At 39.9% G+C, this 22,953-nt stretch overlaps 1 protein-coding gene and 1 long non-coding RNA gene across 4 annotated transcripts in view; one reads left to right on the top strand and one right to left on the bottom strand.

Annotated features, from left to right (window-relative positions):
* Window positions 1–22,953, top strand: part of LOC311615093 — a 629,078-nt gene that overhangs the window by 488,953 nt on the left and 117,172 nt on the right. The window lies entirely within an intron of this gene.
* The window catches only part of IL13RA2 (interleukin 13 receptor subunit alpha 2), a 110,754-nt gene that overhangs the window by 20,811 nt on the left and 66,990 nt on the right, over window positions 1–22,953 (bottom strand). The window contains exons 1-2 of one of the 3 annotated variants that reach the window (XM_084870292.1): window positions 13,674–14,004; window positions 1,456–1,581 (exon numbers count right to left, since the gene is read on the bottom strand). In XM_084870292.1, coding sequence (XP_084726418.1) covers window positions 1,456–1,549 — 94 coding nt within the window. In that variant the 5' untranslated portion in view covers window positions 1,550–1,581; window positions 13,674–14,004. Of the gene's footprint in view, window positions 1–1,455; window positions 1,582–13,673; window positions 14,005–22,953 lie in introns of those variants that run through there. The other 2 variants (XM_084870294.1, XM_084870293.1) reach the window with 2 other exon arrangements.

The raw sequence follows: 22,953 nt of genomic DNA, 5'->3' as shown, positions 1-22,953 counted from the left end.
TTTTGTGCACTGAGCCTCTAGCAGAAAATATAAAAGATAACTACATGACTAAGGGCCTTACAATTAGGCAGATCTTGTTGGTTTAGTCTCATTAATTAAATCCTTTAGTAAACTAAAGTTCAGAGTGATACCTATAGTATGGCAAACCAGGGCCACTTTTTGAGAGGATTCAAGAAGTGGCAGGCAGACTGAATATTGTGACACCTGGAAATAACTTCTTTTATTTTGGGGGAAGAGGCAGTGGGAGGCAATGGCTCCCCCATATGGTAACTTAAAAGCAACAAAAACAAACAAATCTTATATAATAAAAGGCTAATATGCAAATTGACCGAACAGCACAATAACCAGTTGCTATGACACACACTAACCACTAGGGGGCAATGCTCAAGGCAGGAGCTGCTGTGAGTGGTCAGTGCACTCCCACAGGGTGAGCGCCACTCAGCCAGAAGCCCTGAGGTAGCCTCACAGTTGGTGAGTGCAGCGGAGGTGGCAGGAGCCTCTCCTGCCTCCACAGCAGTGCTAAGGACGTCCAACTGTTGGCTTAGGCCTGTGGGGAGCAGGCCTAAGCCATCAGTTGGACATCCCCCAGGGTCTCCCAGACTGTGAGATGGCACAGGCTGGGCTAATGGACTCCCCACCCCAGTGCACGAATTTCATGCACCAGGCCTCTAGTATTCTATAAACTTTTGTACTAGAAAAGCTAGCAGTACTATACTATATCCCTCATGCTGCCTTTCTGTTGCTAAATCCCTCTCATTTTTAAAAAATATATTATTATTGATTTCAGAGAGGAAGGATGAGAGAGAGAAATATCCATAGTGAGAGAGAATCACGGATCAACTGCCTTCCACAAGTCCCCCACTGGGATTGAGCCCACAACCCAGACATGTGCCCTTGACCGGAATCAAACCTGGGACCTTTCAGTTCACAGTCCTACGTTCTATCCACTGAGCCAAATCGGTTAGGGCTAAATCCTCATTTCTACTCTGTTGTTCATTTTAATACTTTATAACACTGAGGGGGGTAATGGGAGGATCCACACACAAAAAATGTGGCAGGACTTTAAACAAAAGTTAAGGATAGTAATTAAAGAAAGTTTTAGTTAGTTGGTACCAGGCAGTGAGGTTTTAGATAATTAACCTATGCATTGGATAGGACTATATAAAACATTTGGAAATGTTTTGGAATTAATTCAGGAAGCCCATGAACAAAAAGATATGTTCTTAATAATCAGTCTCATGTATAATTAGCTATTGAATTTGGCTTTTATCCCACAAAATATTTATCATCAGTTACCGTACACATGAGGCTGACTAGTAAGAACATACCTTTTGTGCATGGACTTCCTGAATTAATTCCCAATAACAATCCACCTATTTGTCATACATTTTCTTAGGGCAGGTTGAAAAGGCAGTTAATATCCTTAATTTTAACACTTCTCCATTGTTGGCTTACCTTTTATCTCAGTGTTTGAAGACAAAGTAGAGCCAAATGCTGTGCAAATAAGAATGGCATATAGGCATCTGACATCCAAATGAATGAAAGCCATTTTTCTAAAATTTAATACCTTGAAATTCCACTCTAAAGAAAGAAAAAAAAATACATTTTAACTTTATCTTACTTCAAATAATCAAATGACTAAATGTGGCTGAAAACCATTTGAGAACTTTTCGCATGCCTTCCTACCAAGATTTGGGAAAATTGTGCCTCTCTGAACCATGAACAACAAAAAATTGTTTGTAACCAATATATTTGGAAATTGAAGATTCTAGTCTCATCCTTCTTATAAGGCTGAAAACAAAGCAAAACCTGTGTCCCTTCACCCGCCTTCAACTCCCACACCCACACCCACACTTTTCTATACATTACATCTGTGGCCTGGATGGGATGACTTAGCCTTCAGCCTGAAGACTGAGCCAGAACCACCAGAGTGCTCTATCTGGTGCAGGGCGGGCGGGTTGTGGGGGTGGGGGAAGAGATTATGATATCATTAGTCTCCATAGCAACCCTCTCTCCTAGCAACAAACACTAATACAAACTTTTTTGAAATAAAAAGTATTTTAAAGTTATCTGACTACTAAGAATGCTCAGAACCCACATCAAAAGTCTCAAATAACACAAAGTTTTGTTCCATTCCTTCATAAATATTAAATCAACATCATCTCGCATATCTGTTTCACTCTTCCCTGTGTTTTTCGTATCAGTAAATGGCATCATCATCTTCCCAGTTGCCCAAACCAGAAACTTGGAGGTTTTCCTCAATTTCTCCCTCTCTCATCTAATATCTCAATTATTACTACCATTTTCTAAATTGAGGATCTTTTCATCAAGGATCTCCTTATCCAGTCTTTCTTGCTTCCAAACCATTCTCCACTCATGTAGCAAAAATGACCTCTCTAAAAGGGAATTCTGAACGTTATAGCCTTTTCTTAAAGCAGTATTTCACTGCCACAGAATACAATTTAATAATCTTTTTGGAGATTCCAACATGGTGGCTAGCAGAACCGGAGTGAGGGAGAGAGTGAGTGAATAAGGGAGTGAGAAGGGAGTGTGTAGATGTGCATAGTGTGTGTGTGTGTGTGTGTGTGTGTGTGTGTGTGTGTACCAGTCAGATCTCATAAGAGTCACTGGGGCGGGAGGTTCAGGCTTTCCTGGGCAAAGAGCCCCCGCTACCACCATAGGTACTCTCTGGGTGGGCACGACTCTGGCTCAGAAACCACACCATCTTGAAGGGGGGAGTGGCAGCGGCTAGGAGCACAGCTCACCACCACCCAGACTAGGCTTGGACACTGACTCTAACCATGCAGTAAGTTGAAGGACAGCAGGACCTCACCTGCAACCTGCTGCATCCACTGCTCAAGACAGGCAGCTAGTGGAATACCAACCTCACAAGCATCCCCTGACATAGGCACTGACTGAGAAAGCCAGCGAGTGGAATGCCAGCTGGACCTCATGCGTGCTCCCGCCCCCACCACTGGTACTGCCTGGGACCACCAGAGAGTGGAACACTAATGGGACTCCTAGCACCTGTAGCTGACACCTTCAGGTCCAACTCCATGGGGAGAGGGAGTACAGCTCAGAACAGGAACAATCAAGGTGTGAGACTCAAGGCAGACCCAGTCTCTAAGCCAAGGAGTCCTGACCACTAGACTACTAGGAGATGCAACCTCTCAGACCTCAATCAGGTTGCAAAAAGGGCAGTTATTCAGGATAGACACTTCAAGTGACCAGATCCAACATCAGAATATAATCCAGCTAGCCCCACAAATCCAGTTAGTGGACCCAAAGGTCTTTGAGTGTGTATGTGTGGTTTGGTTTCTTGGTGTGTGTGTGTGTGGGGGGGGGGGGGTTATTTTTTGTTGTCACCCCTTTTCTTTCTTCTTTTTTCTTGCACATCTGTAATTTCTTTCCTTTGATTCTATTCTACTTTAGCCTTTTATTATTGTTATTATTAATTTTTCTTATTTGTTTCTTTTTTCTTTTTTCCCATTTCTTTTCCGGTTTTACTTTTCCTATATATGACTTCATATACCCATTATTACTATGCTTAAATTTCATTATTATTATTTCCTTTATTTTCTGTTTCCACTTATTTTTTCCTCCTATATTAGTTCTTTTACCTTCTTCCTTACTTCCATATAGCCACTTTTTTTTTTTTTTTGGTCTTCTTCCTTCCTTTTTCTTTATATACCCTCTAAGTCTTTGGCCATGTGTCTTCTAATATTCTTTTTATTTCTTCTGTGCTTTTCTTTTATTTTTCTTTTTTTTCCTTCTTAGTCTTTCTAGATGTTGATGCACTGAGTAACTTGATTTTTGTGGTGTTTTGGTTTGGCCCTGTTGTGTCTTATTCCATTCTGTCAGCACTATATAACTGCTGGCACAAAGATGTTGGGGTTGAACCACATTGGCAGCAAGTCCAAGGAGGAGATCCTTCCCAGGAATGGGACATCAACAATCAAGTCCCAGTTACAATTGGAGAGCCCAAATAATGCACACAAGGAGCATTCCTAGAGCATGTAGTTTAGGTAGACAAAGATACTGCACCACTGGATCTCTCAAGATACTTTCTACACTAGGCCATCCCACAAAGACTGGAAGGCATAACAGTTCTATGTAATACATAGAAGTAAATACAAAGAGACAGGAAAAACGGAGAGACTCAGAAGCAACCCCCAAGTAAGAGAAAAGAAGAAATCTCCAGAAAAAGAAATAAATGAGATGGAGGCAAGCAATCTATCAGACATAGAGTTCAAACAATGGTTATAAAGATGCTTAAGGAACTTAGTGCTAATTCAATAGCAAGAAAAGGAAACTAGAGGCCATGAATAAGAACCAGGCAGAAATGAAGAATGATATAGCTGACATCAAGAACATACTGGAAGATATTAAAAGTAGATTAGATAAAGCAGAGGATCAAATCAGCAATTTGGAAGACAATTTACAAATAAATACCCAATTAAGGAAGCAAATGGAAAAAGAATTAAAAAGCAGGAAGATAGCTTAAAGTAGCTCTGGGATGACATGAAATGTAATAACATCCAGATTATAGAAATACCAGAAGGGTAAAAAGTTCAGCAAGGAACAGAGAACCTGTTTAAAGAAATAATGACAGAAAAGTTCACCAACCTGGTGAATAAAAATGACACACAAGTTCAAGAGGCACAGAGAGTCCAAATCAAGATGAACCCCAAAAGACTCACCATAATTAAAATGGCAAATGTTAAAGACAAAGAAAGGATTTTAAAGGCAACGAGAGAGAGAGAGAGAGAGAGAGAGAGAGAGAGAGAGAGAGAGAGAGAGAGAAAAGTACCTATAAAGGAGTTCCCATTAAAATGTCAGCTGACTTTTCAATGGAAACATTTCAGGCCAAAAGGGAATGGCATGAAGTTCTCAAAGTAATGAAAAGCAAGGGCCTAAATTCAAGAATACTGTATCCAGAAAGGCTATCATTAAAAATTGAATGCGAAACAAAAAGCTTTCCAGACATAAAAAAGTTAAGTAGTATATTGCCACCAAAGCAGAAACACAAGAAATGTTAAAGGGATTCCTCTATGAAAAAGAAAAGGGTAGAGAGGATCATAGGGATAAAGAAAATAAAAATGGCAATAAATAAATACTTATCAATAATAACTTTAAATGTAAATGGATTAAATGCTCCAGTCAAAGACCTAGGGTGACTGAATGGATAAGAAAACATGACCCAGCCAAAACCGGTTTGGCTCAGTGAATAGAGAGTGTCAGCCTGTGTACTGAGGGGTCCCGGGTTCGATTCCGGTCAAGGGCATGTACCTTGGTTGTGGGCACATCCCCAGTGAGGGGGGAGGGTGCAGGAGGCAGCTGATCAATGTTTCTCTCTCATCGACGTTTCTAACTCTCTATCTCTCTCCCTTCCTCTCTGTAAAAAAATCAATAAAATATATTTAAAAAAAGAAAACATGACCCATATATAAGCTGTCTACAAGCAACCCACCTCAGAACAAAAGATGCACAGATTAAGAGTGAAAGGATGGGAAAATATATTCCATGCATATGGAAAGGAAAAGAAAGCTGTGATAACAACACTCATATCAGATAAAATAGACTTCAAAACAAAGGCCATAACAAGAGATAACGAAAGCCACTTTATAATACTAAAGGAAATGATTCAACAAGAAAATACAACCCTTGTAAACATATATGCACCCAATACAAGAGCACCAAAGTACATGTAACAAGTACTGATGGATTTTAAGGGAGAGACTGACAGAAATACAGTCATAGTAAGGGACTTTGACATCCCACTGACATCACTGGATAGGTCTTTAAGACAAAAATTGAATAAGGAAACAGAGGCCTTAAATGACATACTAGATCAGATAAATATACCTGCTATTTATAGAACATTTCTCTCCAAAGCAACAGAATATACATTCTTCTCAAGCACAAATGGGGCATTCTCAAAGATAAACCACATGTTGGGCACAAAACAAGTCTATACCAATTCAAGATTAATCCCATAAAGAAACTGAAAGATAAAACCACAGCCCACTGACATCTGGTTAGGTGGTTAAGTGTCGATCTATGAACCAGGCAGTCACAGTTTGATTCTTGGTCAGGTCACATGCCTGGGCTGTGGGCTCAATTCCCAGTGTGGGGCATGCAGGAAGCAGCCAATCAATGATTGTCTCTCACCATTGATGTTTCTGTCTCTCTCTAACTCTCCTTTCCTCTCTGAAATAAAGAAAAATACATTAAAAAGAAAAAGAAAAGCCACACAATCATATCAATAGATGCAGGAAAAGCATTTGACACAATCCAGCACCCTTTTTAGATAAAAACTCTGGGTAAAGTGGGAATATAAGGATCATACCTCAGCATAAAAAAGGCCATACATAACAAAACTACAGCCAGCATAATACTCAGTGGGCAAAAACTAAAAGAAATTTCCTTAAGAACAGGAAGAAGACAAGGATGTCCACTTTCACCACTCTTATTCAACATAGTACTGGAAGTCCCAGCAATCACATAAAAAGAGGAGATAAAGGGCATCCAAATTGGAAAGGAGGAAGTAAATCTCTCATTATTCAAAGATGACATGGTATTGTACATAGAAAACTCTAAAGACTCCTCCAGGAAAATACTAGACTTAAAGGAATTCAGCAAGATAACAGGATACAAAATCAACAACCATAAATCAATGGCGTTTTTATGCACCAATAATGAACTCTCAGAAAGAGAAACTTAAAAAGCATTCCCATTTACAATTACAGCAAGAACAAAAAATAAGATACCTAGAAATAAACTTAACCAAGGAGATAAAAGACCTGTAATTGGCAAACCATAAGATATTGAAAAAAGAAATAGAGGAAGATTCAAACAAATGGAAACGTATACTATGTTCATGGATTGGAGGAATTAACATAATAAAAATATCTAACTACCCAAAGCAATCTATATATTCAACACAACCCTTATTAAAATACCAATGGTATTATTAAAGATATAGAAGAAATACTCCAAAAATTTATATTGAATCATAAAAGACCCCGAATAGCTACAGTAATCTTGAGACAGAGGAACGAAGTAGGAGAGATCACAATGCTAGATATCAAACTATACTACAAAGCCATTATAGTCTGGTAATGGAACAAGAAGAGGCATATAGACCAATAGATTAATTTACCCACACCATTAAGGTCAATGAATGTTTGACAAAGGAGGGAAGAGCATACAATGGAGTAAAAAGAGTCTCTTCAACAAATGGTGTTGGGAAAACTGGACAGATACATGCATCAACTTACACCATATACAAGAATAAGCTCAAAATGATAAAAGACTTAAATGTAAGGCATGAAACCATAAAAATCTTAGAGGATAACATAGGCAACAAAATCTCAGACATCTCATGTAGCAATCTGTTTACAGAAACATCTCCCAGGGCAAAGGAAACTAAGGAGAAAATATACTAAAAAAAATGGGACTATATAAAAATAAAAAGCTCTGGACAGCAAAAGAAACCACCATTACAATGAAAAGGGAACCCACTGTATGAAAGAACATATTTTCCAATGATACAACTGATAAGGGGTTAATATCCAAAATATATTATGTACTCATACATATCAACAAAAGAAAGACAAACAATTCAAATAAAAAATGGGCAGAAGACCTGTATAGACATTTCTTAAAAGAGGACATACAAATGGCCAAAAGACATAAAAAAGTGCTCAGTCACTAATCATCAGAGAAATTAAAATTAAAACTACAATGATATATTATCTCATATCTGTCAGAATGGCTATCATCAATAAATCAACAAGTGAGAAGTGTTGGCAAGGATGTGGAGAACAGGGGACACTAGTTCACTGCTGGGAATTCAAATTGGTGCAGCCACTATGGAAAACAGTATTTGACCCAGAAATCCTACTTTTGGAAATATATGCTAAAAACCCCAAAACACCAATCAGAAAGAACAAATGCACTCCTGTGTTCAGAGTAGCACTAGAGGCCTGGTGCACGAAATTTGTACACGGGGGTGGAGGGTGTCCCTCATCCCATTCTGCACCCTCTCCAATCTGGGACGCCTTGAGGAATGTCTGACTGCCCTCTCACAATCCAAGACTGCTGGCTCCCAATTGCTCACCTGCCTGCCTTCCTGATTGCCCCTAACTGCTTCTGCCTGCCAACCTGATCACCCCCTAACCATGCCCCTGCCAGCCTGATTGATGCCTAACTGCTCCTCTGCCAGCCTATTTTCCCCTAAGTGACCTTCCCTTCAGGCCTGGTCACCTCTAACTTCCCTCCCCTGCAGGCCTGATTACCCCTAACTGCCCTTCCCTGCAGGCCCGGTCACCCCCAACTTCCCTCTTCTGCCAGTCTGGTCACCCCTAACTGTCCTCTCCTGCAGGCTTGATCACCCCCAACTGCTCTCCCTTGCAGACCTGGTCCCTGTCAACTGCCCTCCCCTGCTGGCCATCTTGTGGTGGCCATATTGTGTTTACATGGGAGCAGGATCTTTGACTACATGAGGGCAGCCATCTTGTGTGTTAGAGTGATGATCAATTTGCATATTACTCTTTTATTAGATAAGATGGAGGCCTGGTGCACAGGTGGGGGCTAGCTGGTTTGCCCTGAAGGGTGTACCGGATCAGGGTAGGGGCTCCCTTAGGTGTGGGGAGGCCTAGGCAAGGTGTGGTGGTTTGCAGGCCAGCCATGCTCCCCGGTGACCCAAGCAGAGGCCCTGGTATCTGGGGTTTATTTACCTTCTACAATTGAAACTTTGTAGTCTGGAGCAGAGCCAAGCCTTCTGCTTGCTACATGGCAGCAGCCATTTCTGTTGGGATTTATGTATATTCTATAATTGAAACTTTGTAGCCTGGAGTAGAAGCCTAGGCTGGCCAGGGCTGCAGAAGCTTGGCTTCCTCCATTGCTTGGGGCAACCCTAGCCTCTTGCTCTTCCAGCTCAGTGGCTGCCCAATTTCTGTTAAGGTTTATTTACCTTTTATAATTGAAACTTTGTAGCATTGAGTGGAGGCCTAGGCTGGCAAGGGAAGATGGAAAGCTTGGCTTCCTCCATTGCCAGGGAAACACAAGCCTCTCTCCTGCTTTCTGTGGCTGCAGCCATCTTGGTTGGGTTTATTTGCATGTTTGCTCCTGATTGGCTTGTGGTATGACTAGTGGGCATGGCTTGTGGGTGTAGAAAAGATATGGTGAATTTGCATATTACTCTTTTATTAGATAGGCTATCTAAGAATTGGAAACAGTCCAAGTGCCCATCTGTAGATGAATGATTAAAAAAGCTATAAGACATTTACACAATGGAATACTATGAAGCTATCAAAAAGGGTTTATTACCATATGGGACAGCATGGATGGATCTGGAAAATATTATGCTAAGTGAAATAAGCCAATCTGATAAAGATGAATATCATATGATCTCACCTATTTGTGGAATTTAATGAACAGAATGAATTGACTAACAAAATAAGACCTTAAGGAAGACATGGAACAGACTGATATTCTTCAGTGTGGGGTTGGGGAGAATGAAGAGATAAACTAATGAACTTATATACTTATATGCATAGCCCATGCACATGGGCAATAGGGTAATGAAGACATGTGGAGGAGGGTAGAGGTTGGGAGCAGTCAAGTAAAGGCGTAAATGGGAGATATCTGTAATACTATCAACAATAAAAAAATATGTTTAAAAAATAAAATAAAAATGAAAATCCCACCCCAAAAAATAATCTTCTTATTCTTGAAAAATATTGGTTTTATGATAAAAACTTAAAGGATTCAAGCCCTAGCTGGTTTTGCTCAGTGGATAGAGTGTCAGCCTGCAGACTGAAAAGTCCTGGGTTTGATTCCAGTCAATGTCACATGCTTTGGTTGCAGGTTTTATCCCTGGGCCTCAATTGGTATGTGTCTGGGAGGCAACAAGTCCATGTGTCTCTCTCACCTTGATGTTTCTCTCTACCATGATGTTTCCCTCTGTCTCTTCCCATCTCTCTCTCTCTCTACAAAAATTAAAAAAGAAATAAAAAAAGGAAAAGAAAAGAAAAAAATTCAACAAAAAAAGGCCTTGGGCCAAAGCCTGTTTGGCTCAGTGGATAGAGCATCAGCCTGCAGACTGAAGGGTCCTAGGTTCGATTCTGGTCAAGGACATGTACCTCGGTTGTGGGCACATCCCCAGTGGGGGATGTGCAAGAGGCAGCTGATTGATGTTTCTCTCTCATTGATGTTTCTGACTCTATCCCTCTCCCTTCCTCTCTATGAAAAATCAATAAAATACTTTAAAAAAAAAAGAAGTTCTTGGATAAGGATTAACAAAACAAAACAAAAAACCTTAAAGGATTCATATCCCCACATATCTATTCAATCAAAATATCTCCCTTTGAGAACCAAAATGGCAGCTTATGTAAATACCAGTACTTGCATCTTTCCATAATCACATCAAATTACAATTAAAATACAGAACAACCATCATTCAGAACCACCTGAAACCTGGCTGAATTGAAGTCCTACAACTAGGAAGGTAAAGAAAAATGTAGATTGAAACTAGTAGGAGGAGCAGAGGTGCAGAACAGGCTGGTTTGACACCCACATGTGGCATGTTTTTAATCAGGAAGGATATCTTGGCTGTAGAGATCCCCTGTGAAAAGCAAGGAATTCCAGCCCCATATAAGACCTCTAGCCTAGGGTTCCAGAGCTGGGAAAAGAAGTCCCTGTAACTTCAGTGTGTAAAAACCCCTGAGACTGTGGCTGAGTGACTCAAAGGATTTCTCTTAATGGGCTAGTGCACACACTTACATGGTCTTGCTTCCTCTGAGCTCCAGCACTGGGCAGCACCATTGTGGAGAGAAGGGATATAAGGGGAGGAACTGTATGTCTGGCATTGGGGCAGGAACTTGAAGGGGGAGCTTTCTCCCAGGCAAAGGTCCTCACGGGGTTCTTTGATTGCTCAGGCTCCAGACTTTCTTAAAATCTCTTTAAAAAGAAGCAGCTGGAGTCAGCATGCCCCGGCACTAGCACCAGCCTGCCTTGATCACACCTTGGCCTCCACTGGTTACTTCCAAGACCAATACAAATAGCATCCATCAGCAGATCGCTCAGTAGCTCCTGCTGGGTGGCCCTAGGCAGTGGCTGACTTTGCACCTCCAAGGATACCTAGAGCCAGTGCACCCCATGGACAGCTTCAGACCACACTGGATTATAACTCTACACATCTATAAGCAACACACTCCAGGGACAAACTCAGTGAGCACCAAACCCCACTGAAGCAAGTACTGCTCCATAAGAGTGTCTCCTGTACAGCAGTTCTTCCACTGTAGTAATAGCTGGTCCTTGTAGCAAATTGGACTTATGGTAAAGTCCTTGTAGGGACACCATCAGCAATCAAGGCTCAACTACAACAAGATTGTGCACACAGCCCACATAGTGGTGCACCTAGAAGGCCCAGTTCAAGTGACTGGGGAGGCTGAGCCATTGGGCCCTACAGGACCTACTATACAAGGCCACTCTACCAATCCCAGGAGATATAGCAACTCTACCTAATATATAGAAACAAATACAGGGAAACATTCAAAATGTGAAGAGAAAGAAACATTTCACAAATGGAAGAACAACAACAACAAAAAAAAAAATCCAGAAAGGAAAATAAATGAAATGGAACCAAACAACCTACTGGATACAGAGTTCAAAACAATGGTTATAAGGTTGCTTAAGGATCTTAATGAGATCTTCAAGGGACTTTCTGAGACTTTCAAGAATCTCAGTGAAAATTTCAAACACATGAAAAAGGACCAGTCAGAAATTAAGCATACACTAACTGAAATGGAGAATAATTTACATGGATTCAACAGTAGAGTAAAGAATTCTGAGAATCAAATCAACAATGTGGAATATGAGGAAACAAAAAATACTCAATCAGAAGAGCAAAAAGACTAAAGAATCCAAAAATATGAAGATAGTGTAAGTAGCCTTTGGGACAATTTCAAGTGTACCAACATTTGCATTATGGGGGTACCAGAAGGAGGTGAGAGATAGCAAGATATTGAAAACCTCTTTGATGAAATAATGACAGAAAATTTCCCCTACCTGGTGAATGAAATATACTTCAAGTCCAGGAAGCACAGAGAGTCCCAAACAAGAGAAATCCAAAGAGGACCACACCAAGACATATTATAATTAGAATGCCAAGGGTTAATGACAAAGAGAGTATCTTCAAAGCAGCAAGAGAAAAGCAGTTAGTTACCTACAAGGAAGTACCCTTATGTCTGCCAGCTGATTTCTTAATAGAAACTTTGCAGGCCAGAAGGGAATGACAATAAATATTCAAAGTGATGAATAGCAATGACCTACAACAAAGTGATGAATAGCAATAACCTACAACCAGCAAAGATATCATTTAGAATTGAAGGTCAGATAAAGCGATGCACAGACAAGAAAAAGCTAAAGGAGTTCATTACCACCAAACTAGCATAACATGAAATTTTGAAGGTTATTCTTTAAGAAGAGTAAGAAGAAAAAAAGGAGAAAAGGGTTAAAAAAATGAATAAAATGGCAATAAATACATATCTATCAACAATTTAATCTAGAAATAAAAATAAATGAACAAAAAAATCCAACAAAATCAACTGATGAATGAAATACAATCAGACATGGAACAGAATGACGAATCTCAGACGGAAGGGGTGGGGAATGTGTGGACAAATTAGCCAAAGATCTTATATGCATGTATTCATATATGAACACAGACAATAGAGTGGTGAAGGCCTGGAGCAGGGTGGGAACAGGGTGGATGGGGGGGGGGGGAATGGTGGGGAAGAGGGGTTCATCTGTAATACTCTCAACAATGAGATAACACCTCACACCTGGCAGAATGGCTATCATCAATAAATCAACAAACAACAAGTGTTGGCAAGGATGTGGAAAAAGAGGAACCCTCATGCACTGTTGGTAGGGATGCAAACTGGTGCAGCTACTGTGGAAAACAGTATGGAGTTTTCTCAAAAATTAAAAATGGAGCTTCTTTATGACCCAGCAATTCTAATTTTGGAAATATATCAGAAGAAACCTGAAACACTAATTCGAGAGAATATATGCATCCCTGTGTTCACTGCAGCATTGTTTACAATAGTCAAAATTTAGAAGCAACCCAAGTGCCCATTAGTGGATGACTGCATAAAAAAAGCTGTGGTGCATTTGTAAAGAAGGGGATCTTACCTTTTGTGACTGCAGTATATTACTCTAAATGAAATAAGGCATCAAAGACAAGTATCATATGATTATATTTACATATAATTTAGTTAACAAGATAAATTATCAAACAAAATAGAAACATTCATATATACAGAGAACAGACTGACAGTAGACAAAGAGGAGGAAGCTTGGGGGGGGGAGGCTGAGAAAAAGGTGAAGGGATTAAACCAAAGAAACCATCTCAGACACAAACATTATGGTAATTATCAGAGGGAAAGGGGGTAGGTAGAGGTAGAAGCGGTTAGTAGGGGGTAAATGACTTGGGGTGGAGAACACAACCCAAGTCATTTATAGAATTGCACACCTGAAAACTATATAATTTTATTAACCAATGTCAATAAATTCAATTAAAAATAAAATAAAATTTTAAGACACTCTCTTTTCAAAGAAAAATCACAAGTCCTATATTTAATTAAGGATTAAAAGTCACTTACCCCAATATTCAGGGACGTTTCTTTTCTCCTATGTAAATTAATTGAATGTAGCAGACGCCTTTCTCTCTCTCTGCACCACCTTATTTATCTGTAATATTCTAATGTTGCTAGGCTTCAATTATTACATAATAGAATCTTGGGATCAAAGTGTTACTAGTAGAGAAAGCTGGTAATTAAAGACAATGGCTGTCCAATCGTACTTTATATAATGAAAAGTAAAACTCAGACTTGCCTGAGACTATACAACAAGTTAGTAACAGACCTGGGAGTAGGACAGAGATATGATTTCCAGTCCAGTGCACTTCCACCCTACTCTGCTGGATCCCACACATTTGACTCAGGATTATGAAAACTTTTCTTCTGGGGCTCCAGTATTTAAATCTTCCTTCAATTAGCTAGTCAGGCTGATTCAACACTATGCTATTCTTTTTATGTCTCATAAAATCAAGAGAGGAGCTCTAGCTGGTTTGGCTCAGTGGATAGAGCTTCAGCCTGCAGAATAAAGGGTCCCTGGTTTGATTCCAGTCAAAGGCACATGCCCAGGTTTCAGGCTCGATCCCCAGTGTGGGAATGCAGGAGGCATCCGATTAATGATTCTCTTTCATCATCGATGTTTCTACCTCTCTCTCTCCCTCTCCCTTCCTCTGTAAAATCAATAAAAAATATATATTTTAAAGAAATCAAGAGAGGATTCCATTTCTCTTACTGTGGTCCAATAAATCTCTCTCCCCGTTTCTCCCTCCCCACTTGCCAGCCTATTGCTTCCTACTAGTTATTCAGCATTCACAGCATCCCAGGCACTGCCTTACACTAAGCACTTTATATACATTATCCCATGTAATACACACAATCAATCTTGGATTTATGTACTCCTATCACTTTTTTTTTCTTTTTGTATTTTTTAAAAAATATTTATTATTGAAAGTATTACATTTGTCCCCCCTTTTCTCCCATTGACCCCTTCTAGCCCCCCCCACTCCTATTCCTGCCCAAGACCTTCACCACATTATTGTCTGTGTCCATGATTAATGCATATATGCATACAAGTTCTTTGGTTGATCTCTTCCTATCCATACCATGACCACCAGCCCCCTTCCTTCTGAAATTCAATAGTTGGTTCGATGCTTCCATGCCTCTAAATCTATTTTGTTCATCAGTTCATTTTGTTCATTAGATTCCACATATAAATGAGATCATGCAATACTTGTCTTTCTCTGATTGGCTTACTTTGTTTTGCATAAGTCCCTCCAGGTCCCTTTATGCTGTCTCAAGGGTGAGATCCTTTTTAAATATATTTTCATTGATTTCAGAAAGGAAGGAAAAGGTAGAGAGAGATAGAAACATTAATGATAAGAGAGAATCATTGATCAGTGCCTCCCAAATGCCCCACACTGGTGATGGAACCCACAACCCGGGCTGTGAGACCTCACTGAGAATTGAACTGTGACCTCCTGAATCATAGGTTGATTCTCAACCATTGAGGCATACCAGCTGGGCTCCTTCTTTTACTGCTACATAGTATTCCATTGTGTAGATGTACTACAGTATTTTTTATCCACTCATCTACTGATGGGCAGTTGGGCTGTTTTCTGATCTTAGCTAATGTAAATTGCACTGCTAAGAGGTATATATACTCTTTCTGAATGGTTTTTCAGGTCTCTTAGGATATATTCCTAGAAGTGAGATGACTGGGTCAAATGGCAATTCCATTTTTAGTTTTATGAGGAAACTCCATAAAGTTTTTCACAATGGCTGCACCAGTCTACACTCCCACAAGCAGTGCAAGAGGGTTCCTTTTTCTCCACATCCTCTTTAGCACTTGTCCTTTGTTGATGATAGCCATTCTGACAGGTGAAATAATATCTCATTGTTATTTTGATTTGCATCTCTCAGATGATTTGTGATTTTCAGCATGTTTTCATATGTTTCTCAGCCTTCTGTATGTCCTCTTTCAAAAAGTGTCTATTTAGGCCCTTTACCCATTTTAAAATTGGATTGCTTGTCTTCCTTTTGCTAAATTGCGTGAGTTCCTTATATATTTTTGATATTAACTCTTCATCAGATGTATCATAGCCAAATATGTTCTCCCACATAGTGGACTCCCTCTTCATTTTGTTGATTTCTTTTGCTATGCAGAAGCTTTTTATTTTGATGTAGAAACATTTGTTTATTTTCTCCTATTTTCCTAGCCCTAGGAAATGTATCTATAAACATATTGCAACATGAGATATCTAAGATTTTGTTGCCTATGGTTTCTTCTAAGGCTTTTATGGTTTCACAACTTACATTTAAGTCTTTTATCCATTTTGAGTTTATTATTGTGTATGGTATACCAGTAAGTTGGTTGTCTAGTTTCTTTCTTATGTATCTTATGTATCTTATGTATCTTATGTATCTTATGTATCCCATTTATTATCATTTTAAAGACCAGAAGCTGATACATAGAGAAATTAAACAATTCCCTGCAAGTCACACAGACAATAAATGGTGAGGCTTAGATTTGACTCCTGATAGTCTCATTCTAGAGCCCTTGAAGATAACCATTACACTAGGCATTTTCCATGTTTAAGATCAATATGGAAGGCAGCTTCCAGTTCCTACCTACTGTTTCACACACACAGTGCTATTACTTAGACAGTTTCCCAGTGAGAAGCTCCTTTGGAATGGCAAACCTAATACTAGTTCCTGTTTTCAGCCTCATGTCCCCACATCTTCAAAGGCATGTTATATAATCCCTATTCTAAGAGTTGGCTGGGATAATCCTTGCATTATTGGAGAAACTCCAGGTACTTACCAATAATATGGTTTCTCAAGAAATGTTATCATAGGTGATCATCACAGGCCCTCTTTTTTTTTTCTCCTGTACACTTTAGAGACATTAACTAGAATCTCTAAAATTTATTTCCCTTTCTGTCTGATAATCAAGCACACTGAAAAAAAAATAGATAGGTGATCCATTAACCACAAGTCACAAGACAGGTGAGGATCTGGGTGGGCCTAAAAGCCATCAAAAGCAAACTTAGCAAGGTGTCATACAAGCTGATAAGACTGCCTGGGTGGGTATTCAGTTGGTTAGAGTGTTGTCCAGACACTCCAAGGTTACGGGTTTGATTCCTGGTCAGGACACATATAAGAAGCAACCAATCGATATATAAATAAGTGGAACAACAAATCAATGTTTCTCTCTCTCCCTAAAATCAATAATTTTTAAAATGTTAATAAAAATATTTTTAAAAGCTGACAGTAGGGGCTGAAAGGATAGGAGTTAAAAGGGGGGAATAGGAGATAGCTGTAATACCATCAACAGTAAAAATATATTTTTAAAAAGCTGACAGGACTAATTAATTCTTGCACAAACAGATATACAGCTAAGGAGCTTGTTATAATAAAAGGTACCATGGTGTAAGTATTAACCTGAATTTCAGCCCTGCCTCAACCATTAATGTGTTAAGAGGCAAATTATAACTCAATTTCCATCTATAAAATGGAGGTAATGACAGACTGGCAGATTTGTGTTAAAAGTTAAATGAGATAATGTATGTGAAAAGTGCTATGCAAATAGTAAATCTACACTAAAAAAGTGAACCGTGCAAATTAACCATCACCATGCTACACCCACCAGTCAATCAGGAGTGAGTATACAAACTAACCCAACAAAGATGGCAGCAGCCACAGAGCTGGACCAAGCAGGAGACTTGGGTTGCCCCTGGAGATGGAGGAACCCAAGCTTCCCACCCACCCTGGCTGGCCCTGGCCTCTACTCAAGGCTACAAAGTTTCAATTATAGAAGATAAATAAATCCCAGATACCTGCTTCCAGCTGGCCCTGGCCTCCACTCAAGGAGGCCCTGAAAAAAAGAAAAAAAGGAGGGGCTGGGACTTGGGTTGCTAAGGGGCATGGCCAGCCTGAAAAAGGTCATCAGCCTCTCACCAGACTGGCCAGGCACCCCAGAAGTACCCCCCAACCTGAAGGGGTTGTGGCCAGCTTGCAAACAGTCATCAGCCCCTCACCCAGGCTGAGCAGGCACCCCAGTGGGGACCCCCAACCCTGAAAAGGTGTGGCCAGCCTGAGAACAGCCCTCAGCCCTTCACCCAGGCTGGCCACACTACCATGAGGTGAGGGTCCCCACTGGGGGATTTGACTAGCCTGCAAACAGCCATCAGCCCCTCATCCAGGCTGACCAAGCTCCCCAATGGGACCCCCATTCTGATCCAGGACACTCTTCAGGGCAAACCAGCTGGCCCCCACCCATGCACCAGGCCTCTATCTATACTAATAAAAGGGTAATATGCTAATTAAACTGGGAGACCTTCCAGGAGACCTTCCGACGTTTTCCTGGACAAAGCCATGGTGGCAGGGCCAAGGTAGAGGCGGTTAGAAGCCAAGAGGGGAGGGCAGTTGTGAGTGATCAGGCTGGTGGGGGCGGGACCATTGAGGGTAAGCAGACCATCAGGGGTCAAGAAGGCTGTCAGTGGGGGTCAGTTGGAGGCGAGAAAGTTGTCAGTGGGGGTCAGTGGAGGTGATCAGGACAACGGGGGGGAGGGGGGGAGGGTAGTTTGGAGTGAGCAGGCCAGCAGGGAGGCAGTTGGGGGCGAGCAGGCCAGTGGGGAGGAAAGGTGGGGGTGAACAGGCCAGTAGGGAGGAAAGGTGGGGGCGAACAGGCCAGTGGGGGGGCCGTTGAGGGCAGGTAGGCCAGTGGGGGCAGTTGCAAGCACACTGGCACAGGGGGAAGTTGCGGGTGATGGGGCTGGCAGGGGAACATTGGGGTGTGAGCAGGCCAGCAGCAGGGGCAGTTGGGGGCAAGCAGGCTGGCAGGCAGGAAGGTGGGCAGTTAGGAGCCAGCAGTCCCAGATTACATGAGGGATGTCCGACTGCCGGTTTAGGCCCGATCCCTGTAAACCGGCAGTAGGACATCCTTCGAGAGGTCCCAGATTGGAGAGGGTGCAGGCCAGGCTAAGGGATACCTCCCCCATGCACTAATTTCATGTACCAGACCACTAATTGTTCTATATGCTTGAAAGGGGCTTGCTTATGAGCATCTTGCCACTAAGCAAAAACTTGAAAATAACTTGCTCCAACCTACACATTTGCCTTTAGTAATTCAGCAAAATTGACCTGGCAGTTGATACCTAGGCACTTATATTAAACTCCAACTTCCACCTCCCTTGTTGATCCATTATCTGCCTTTACATTGTCTTAATAACAGTAATTTCTTACATTTGTTTAGCTTTTTATAGCTTACAAAGAGTTTATTGATTTTTTTTGAAATCAATAACATTGGTGTTGCATATTTATAATCAGTAAAACTGGGACTTAGAGGACTGATGCAACTGTACAAGATCACATAGCTGGTATGATCCATACCAAAAGGAAAGTTTAAAAAAGGAAGGGATAGAAAAATGTTGTAAGGCTAATAATCTAGTCACCCACATAATATGGTTTTGTAGAAAAGTTCCTTCTTCACCTTGACAAAGAAAGAAAAGATTTCTCCAAAGTATCTGAAATAAGCACAGATTCTTGTTTTGTTTATAAAAGCAGTGACCAAGTTGCAGAGACAAAGAATTATGTGTTAGAAAATGATGAATGGACTTTTTCAATGTCACTAAAGTGCCTTCTAAAAAAAAATACCCAAAAGAATTATGGCATGTTATCTATACTGCTTTTGGAGTGTGTGTGTGTGTGTGTGTGTTGTGTGTGTGTACTCAAGGTCATACAACTTAAGCAACAAAAGACATGTATATCTGATTCTAAAAACTGTGTTTATTTTAACAAATAATATTATCTTTCAACTAATTTCACTTTTGAGAAGCTCAATTTCCTCTCATATAATTACCCCTGAGATATAATTTTGTTTCCTCAGTTAATCTGCTGTGTATCCATCCACAGTTCCAGGATGTGACTCAAAAGCACTGGCTTCCTGAATGAATAATCTTATTTCAAGGACACCACTCAACATATACTAATGTGTATGCAAAGCTTCTAGAGTATGACCATGACTCAGCATCATAATCAGCACCTCTGGAATCTGCAGGATCATAGGGTCTGACAACATGCTGACAACATTTCTCAGTAATAGTACAATCAGCCTATAAAATGGTGGTGAGTCAAATCTAATTTAGATGATAACTAACAAATATTATATCCTGCAGTAGAGTAGTTCACAAAGAATTAAGATGACTTTGTGTACTCTCAAACACAAAAAGACTTTGAATCAAACAGATTTGTTATATTCACCACTAATCAAGCAGTTAGTCATTTCTCACAAAAATACAAAGTTAAGGACATGTTGAATGACGAAAATCATTGTAGACAAATAAAATATAGGTAGGATCTCTTTTAAAACAAGTATCACTTTAACATCCAGTTATGTATAATAAAGTTATATTTATCTCCCGGCCAATATTACATACTCAAATTTTTATTAATATTCACAAAATACATGTAATACATCTTGTAAAGCATAGGTAGTGTTCTCATTCCCTAATTTTTTTTAATTTTTCATTAATTTCAGAGAGGAAGGGAGAGGGAGAAAGAGATAGAAACATCAATGATGAGAATCATTGATTGGCTGCCTCCTGCAGGCCCCCTATTGGGGATTGAGCCCACAACCTGGGCATGTGCCCTTGACAGGGAATCAAACCCACAACCTTTCAGTCTGCCGGTCGATACTCTATCCACTGAGAAAAACCAGCTAGGGCCCTAATTATTTTTTAGATGTTTTTCTGTATGGCATCCTGAATTTATCCAGTTAACAAATTTCCAGAAGCACTGTCAAAGCTAGAGAATTTAGCAACTGCCAGGTTAACAGTATTAATTTACAAAGCAGTTTACATACTTCAGAATTTGTTCCCAATACGAGCAGACCAGAGCTTTATTAGTGTATCCAACATACTACCAACAGGATTTTACAACCCTTTAAACAATCCTCCAAGACCATCAATTTATTAACACAGGTTAAATTATTATTAAACATGCCTTACATTCTATTGAAATGCAGTCATGGCTGAACAATAATGCAGTATCTTGAAAGTCTCCACTGCTCTGGAACTAGCAAAACAATTTTTATGATCAACACCCTTCTCCCTACTCCCAGATGCTTTCAAATACTCGTTAGCAAGCAAACACTGTGTACCCAAAACATTCATTTAGTGGAATAAGTAATGAATAATACAGTGTGCCCCACCCCTTCGTATTAAATGAAAACAGAACACAAAATGTAAAATAGCAGGTTTTATATTATATTTAGGTTATTCTACCAGTATGCTCTTTCATGACCATAAGATATAGATTATAAATACAAGGAAATAGGATATTACATTATATATAGTAGTATTCATTATGAAAAAAATATGAACAAAACATGTAAATATTTCTATTATGTATTCATTATTCAACAATTATTTTTGAAGCCTATTTATTACATACCAGGCACTGTTCCAGACACTGGAAATACAACAATGAACAAGACAAAGAACTTGACATCTTGGAATTAACTTTTTGGTGTGGAAATCAGATAATAAACATATCAGATAATTATAGGTTCTATAAAGAAAAATAAAGCAGGACAATATGAAAGAAAGTAATGGGGGTTTATTTTAGAGAGGTGTTCAGGGATTGCTTCTCTGAGAAAATGCCATTAAGGACCTCAGTAAAGTAAGGGAATGAGCCATGTGAAAATACAGAGGAAGAATTTTTGAGATAGAAGGAATAGCACTTCATAAGCCCTGAGGTGGGAAGCAGCACAGTAGCCCTAGAAATAGCAAGATCAGTACAATAGGAAACAGAAAAGGTTAGATGATCTCACAAATAGGCACAGGGTAGGTCATGTTCCTATCTATTTTATAATTTATTCTTAGTAAAATGAGAAGCAATTGGACAGTTGTAAGTTGTGAACTGAGTGACATGATGTAATTTATAGGTTCTATAAAGTTTTTATTAGTTTTTATTGATTTTGAGAGAGAGAGGAGGGAGAAGGAGAGAGAAAACATCTGTGTGAAAACAAAACATTGTTCGGCTGCCCTCCTGCACATCCCCTACCAAAGATAGAACCAGAAACTTAGACATGTGCCCTGACCAGGAAGGAATCTAACTAGCAATCTTTTGGTTCACCAAACAACACCCAAACAACTGAGCTACACCAGCCAGGGCCTAACTTATATAGAAGAAAAAAGTAGAAGCAATAATCCAGGCTAGAGTTGATGATAACTTGGACCAAGTTGATAGCAGTGGAGATGCTGGTAGGATTTACTGATAGATTGAATGTGGAGTATCAGAGGATGATGCCTCTATTTTTGTCATGGGCAACTGGATAATTGTTTATGGGGTCTGTAGATGATGCACGAGAGTTCAGTATGGATGGTTCATTTTGAGCTACCTGACTAAACATTCAAGGGGAAAAGATGAATAGGCAGTTAGCTATTTTACTCTGGAGATTAAGGAAAAGACCAGAACTATAGAGATATATTTGAGAGTCATCAGCATAGAGATAGTATTTAAAGCCATGGTATCAATTGAAGTCACCTAAGGTAAAGTGGAGATGAGGTTAAAAAAGAAAAGAAAAAAAAAGTCCCAGCCAGTGTTGCTCAGTGGTTGAGCATTGACCCATACACCAAGAGGTTCCTGATCAGGGCACATGCCAGGATTCAGGCAAAATCCCCAGTAGGGGGCTTCCAGGACATGGCCAATCAATGATTCTCTTTCATCATTGATGTTTCTATCTCTCCCTCTTTCATTCCCTCTCTAAAATCAATAAAAACATATTTAAAAAAAAAATAAAGAAAAGGAGACCATGGGCTGAGATGTGGGACCCTCCAATATAGAGAGGTTAAAGAGATGAGATTGTACCAACAAAGGAGACTAAGGAGAAGCCAGGAAGGTAAAAGGAAAACCCAGAGTTTGTGGTATCCCAGAAACCAAGTGGAGAAAGTGTTTAGGCAATGTCAAAAACTGTTGACAAGCCCAGTAAGATGAAAGCTGAAAATGGCCTAATAGATTTAGCAAATTGATGAAGTTGATAAGGTAATAAGTGAAATTTGAGATAAAGAGTATAGATAACTTTTTTGATAAATTTGCTATGAAGGGATAAAAAGTACTCTAAAAGGGAGTAAATCACTCATTTCTTCCCTCTAAAAAACATGAATGGAGACTATCTCAAATAAAATCTTGCTCATGACCTTTCTTAGATTTCTGCCAACCTGTTTTCTAATGGTGGATGTTGTTTAAGGAACACAGGTCAGTGTACATTAGGATCATATTTATCAAAGGGTAACATACCAAGACA

Source organism: Pipistrellus hanaki, assembly GCF_964339955.1.
Source record: "Pipistrellus hanaki genome assembly, chromosome: X".
Classification (NCBI taxonomy): domain Eukaryota; kingdom Metazoa; phylum Chordata; class Mammalia; order Chiroptera; family Vespertilionidae; genus Pipistrellus; species Pipistrellus hanaki.
The sequence above is the reverse complement of the archived record's forward strand: the minus strand, read 5'-3'. Positions and strand labels throughout refer to the sequence as shown.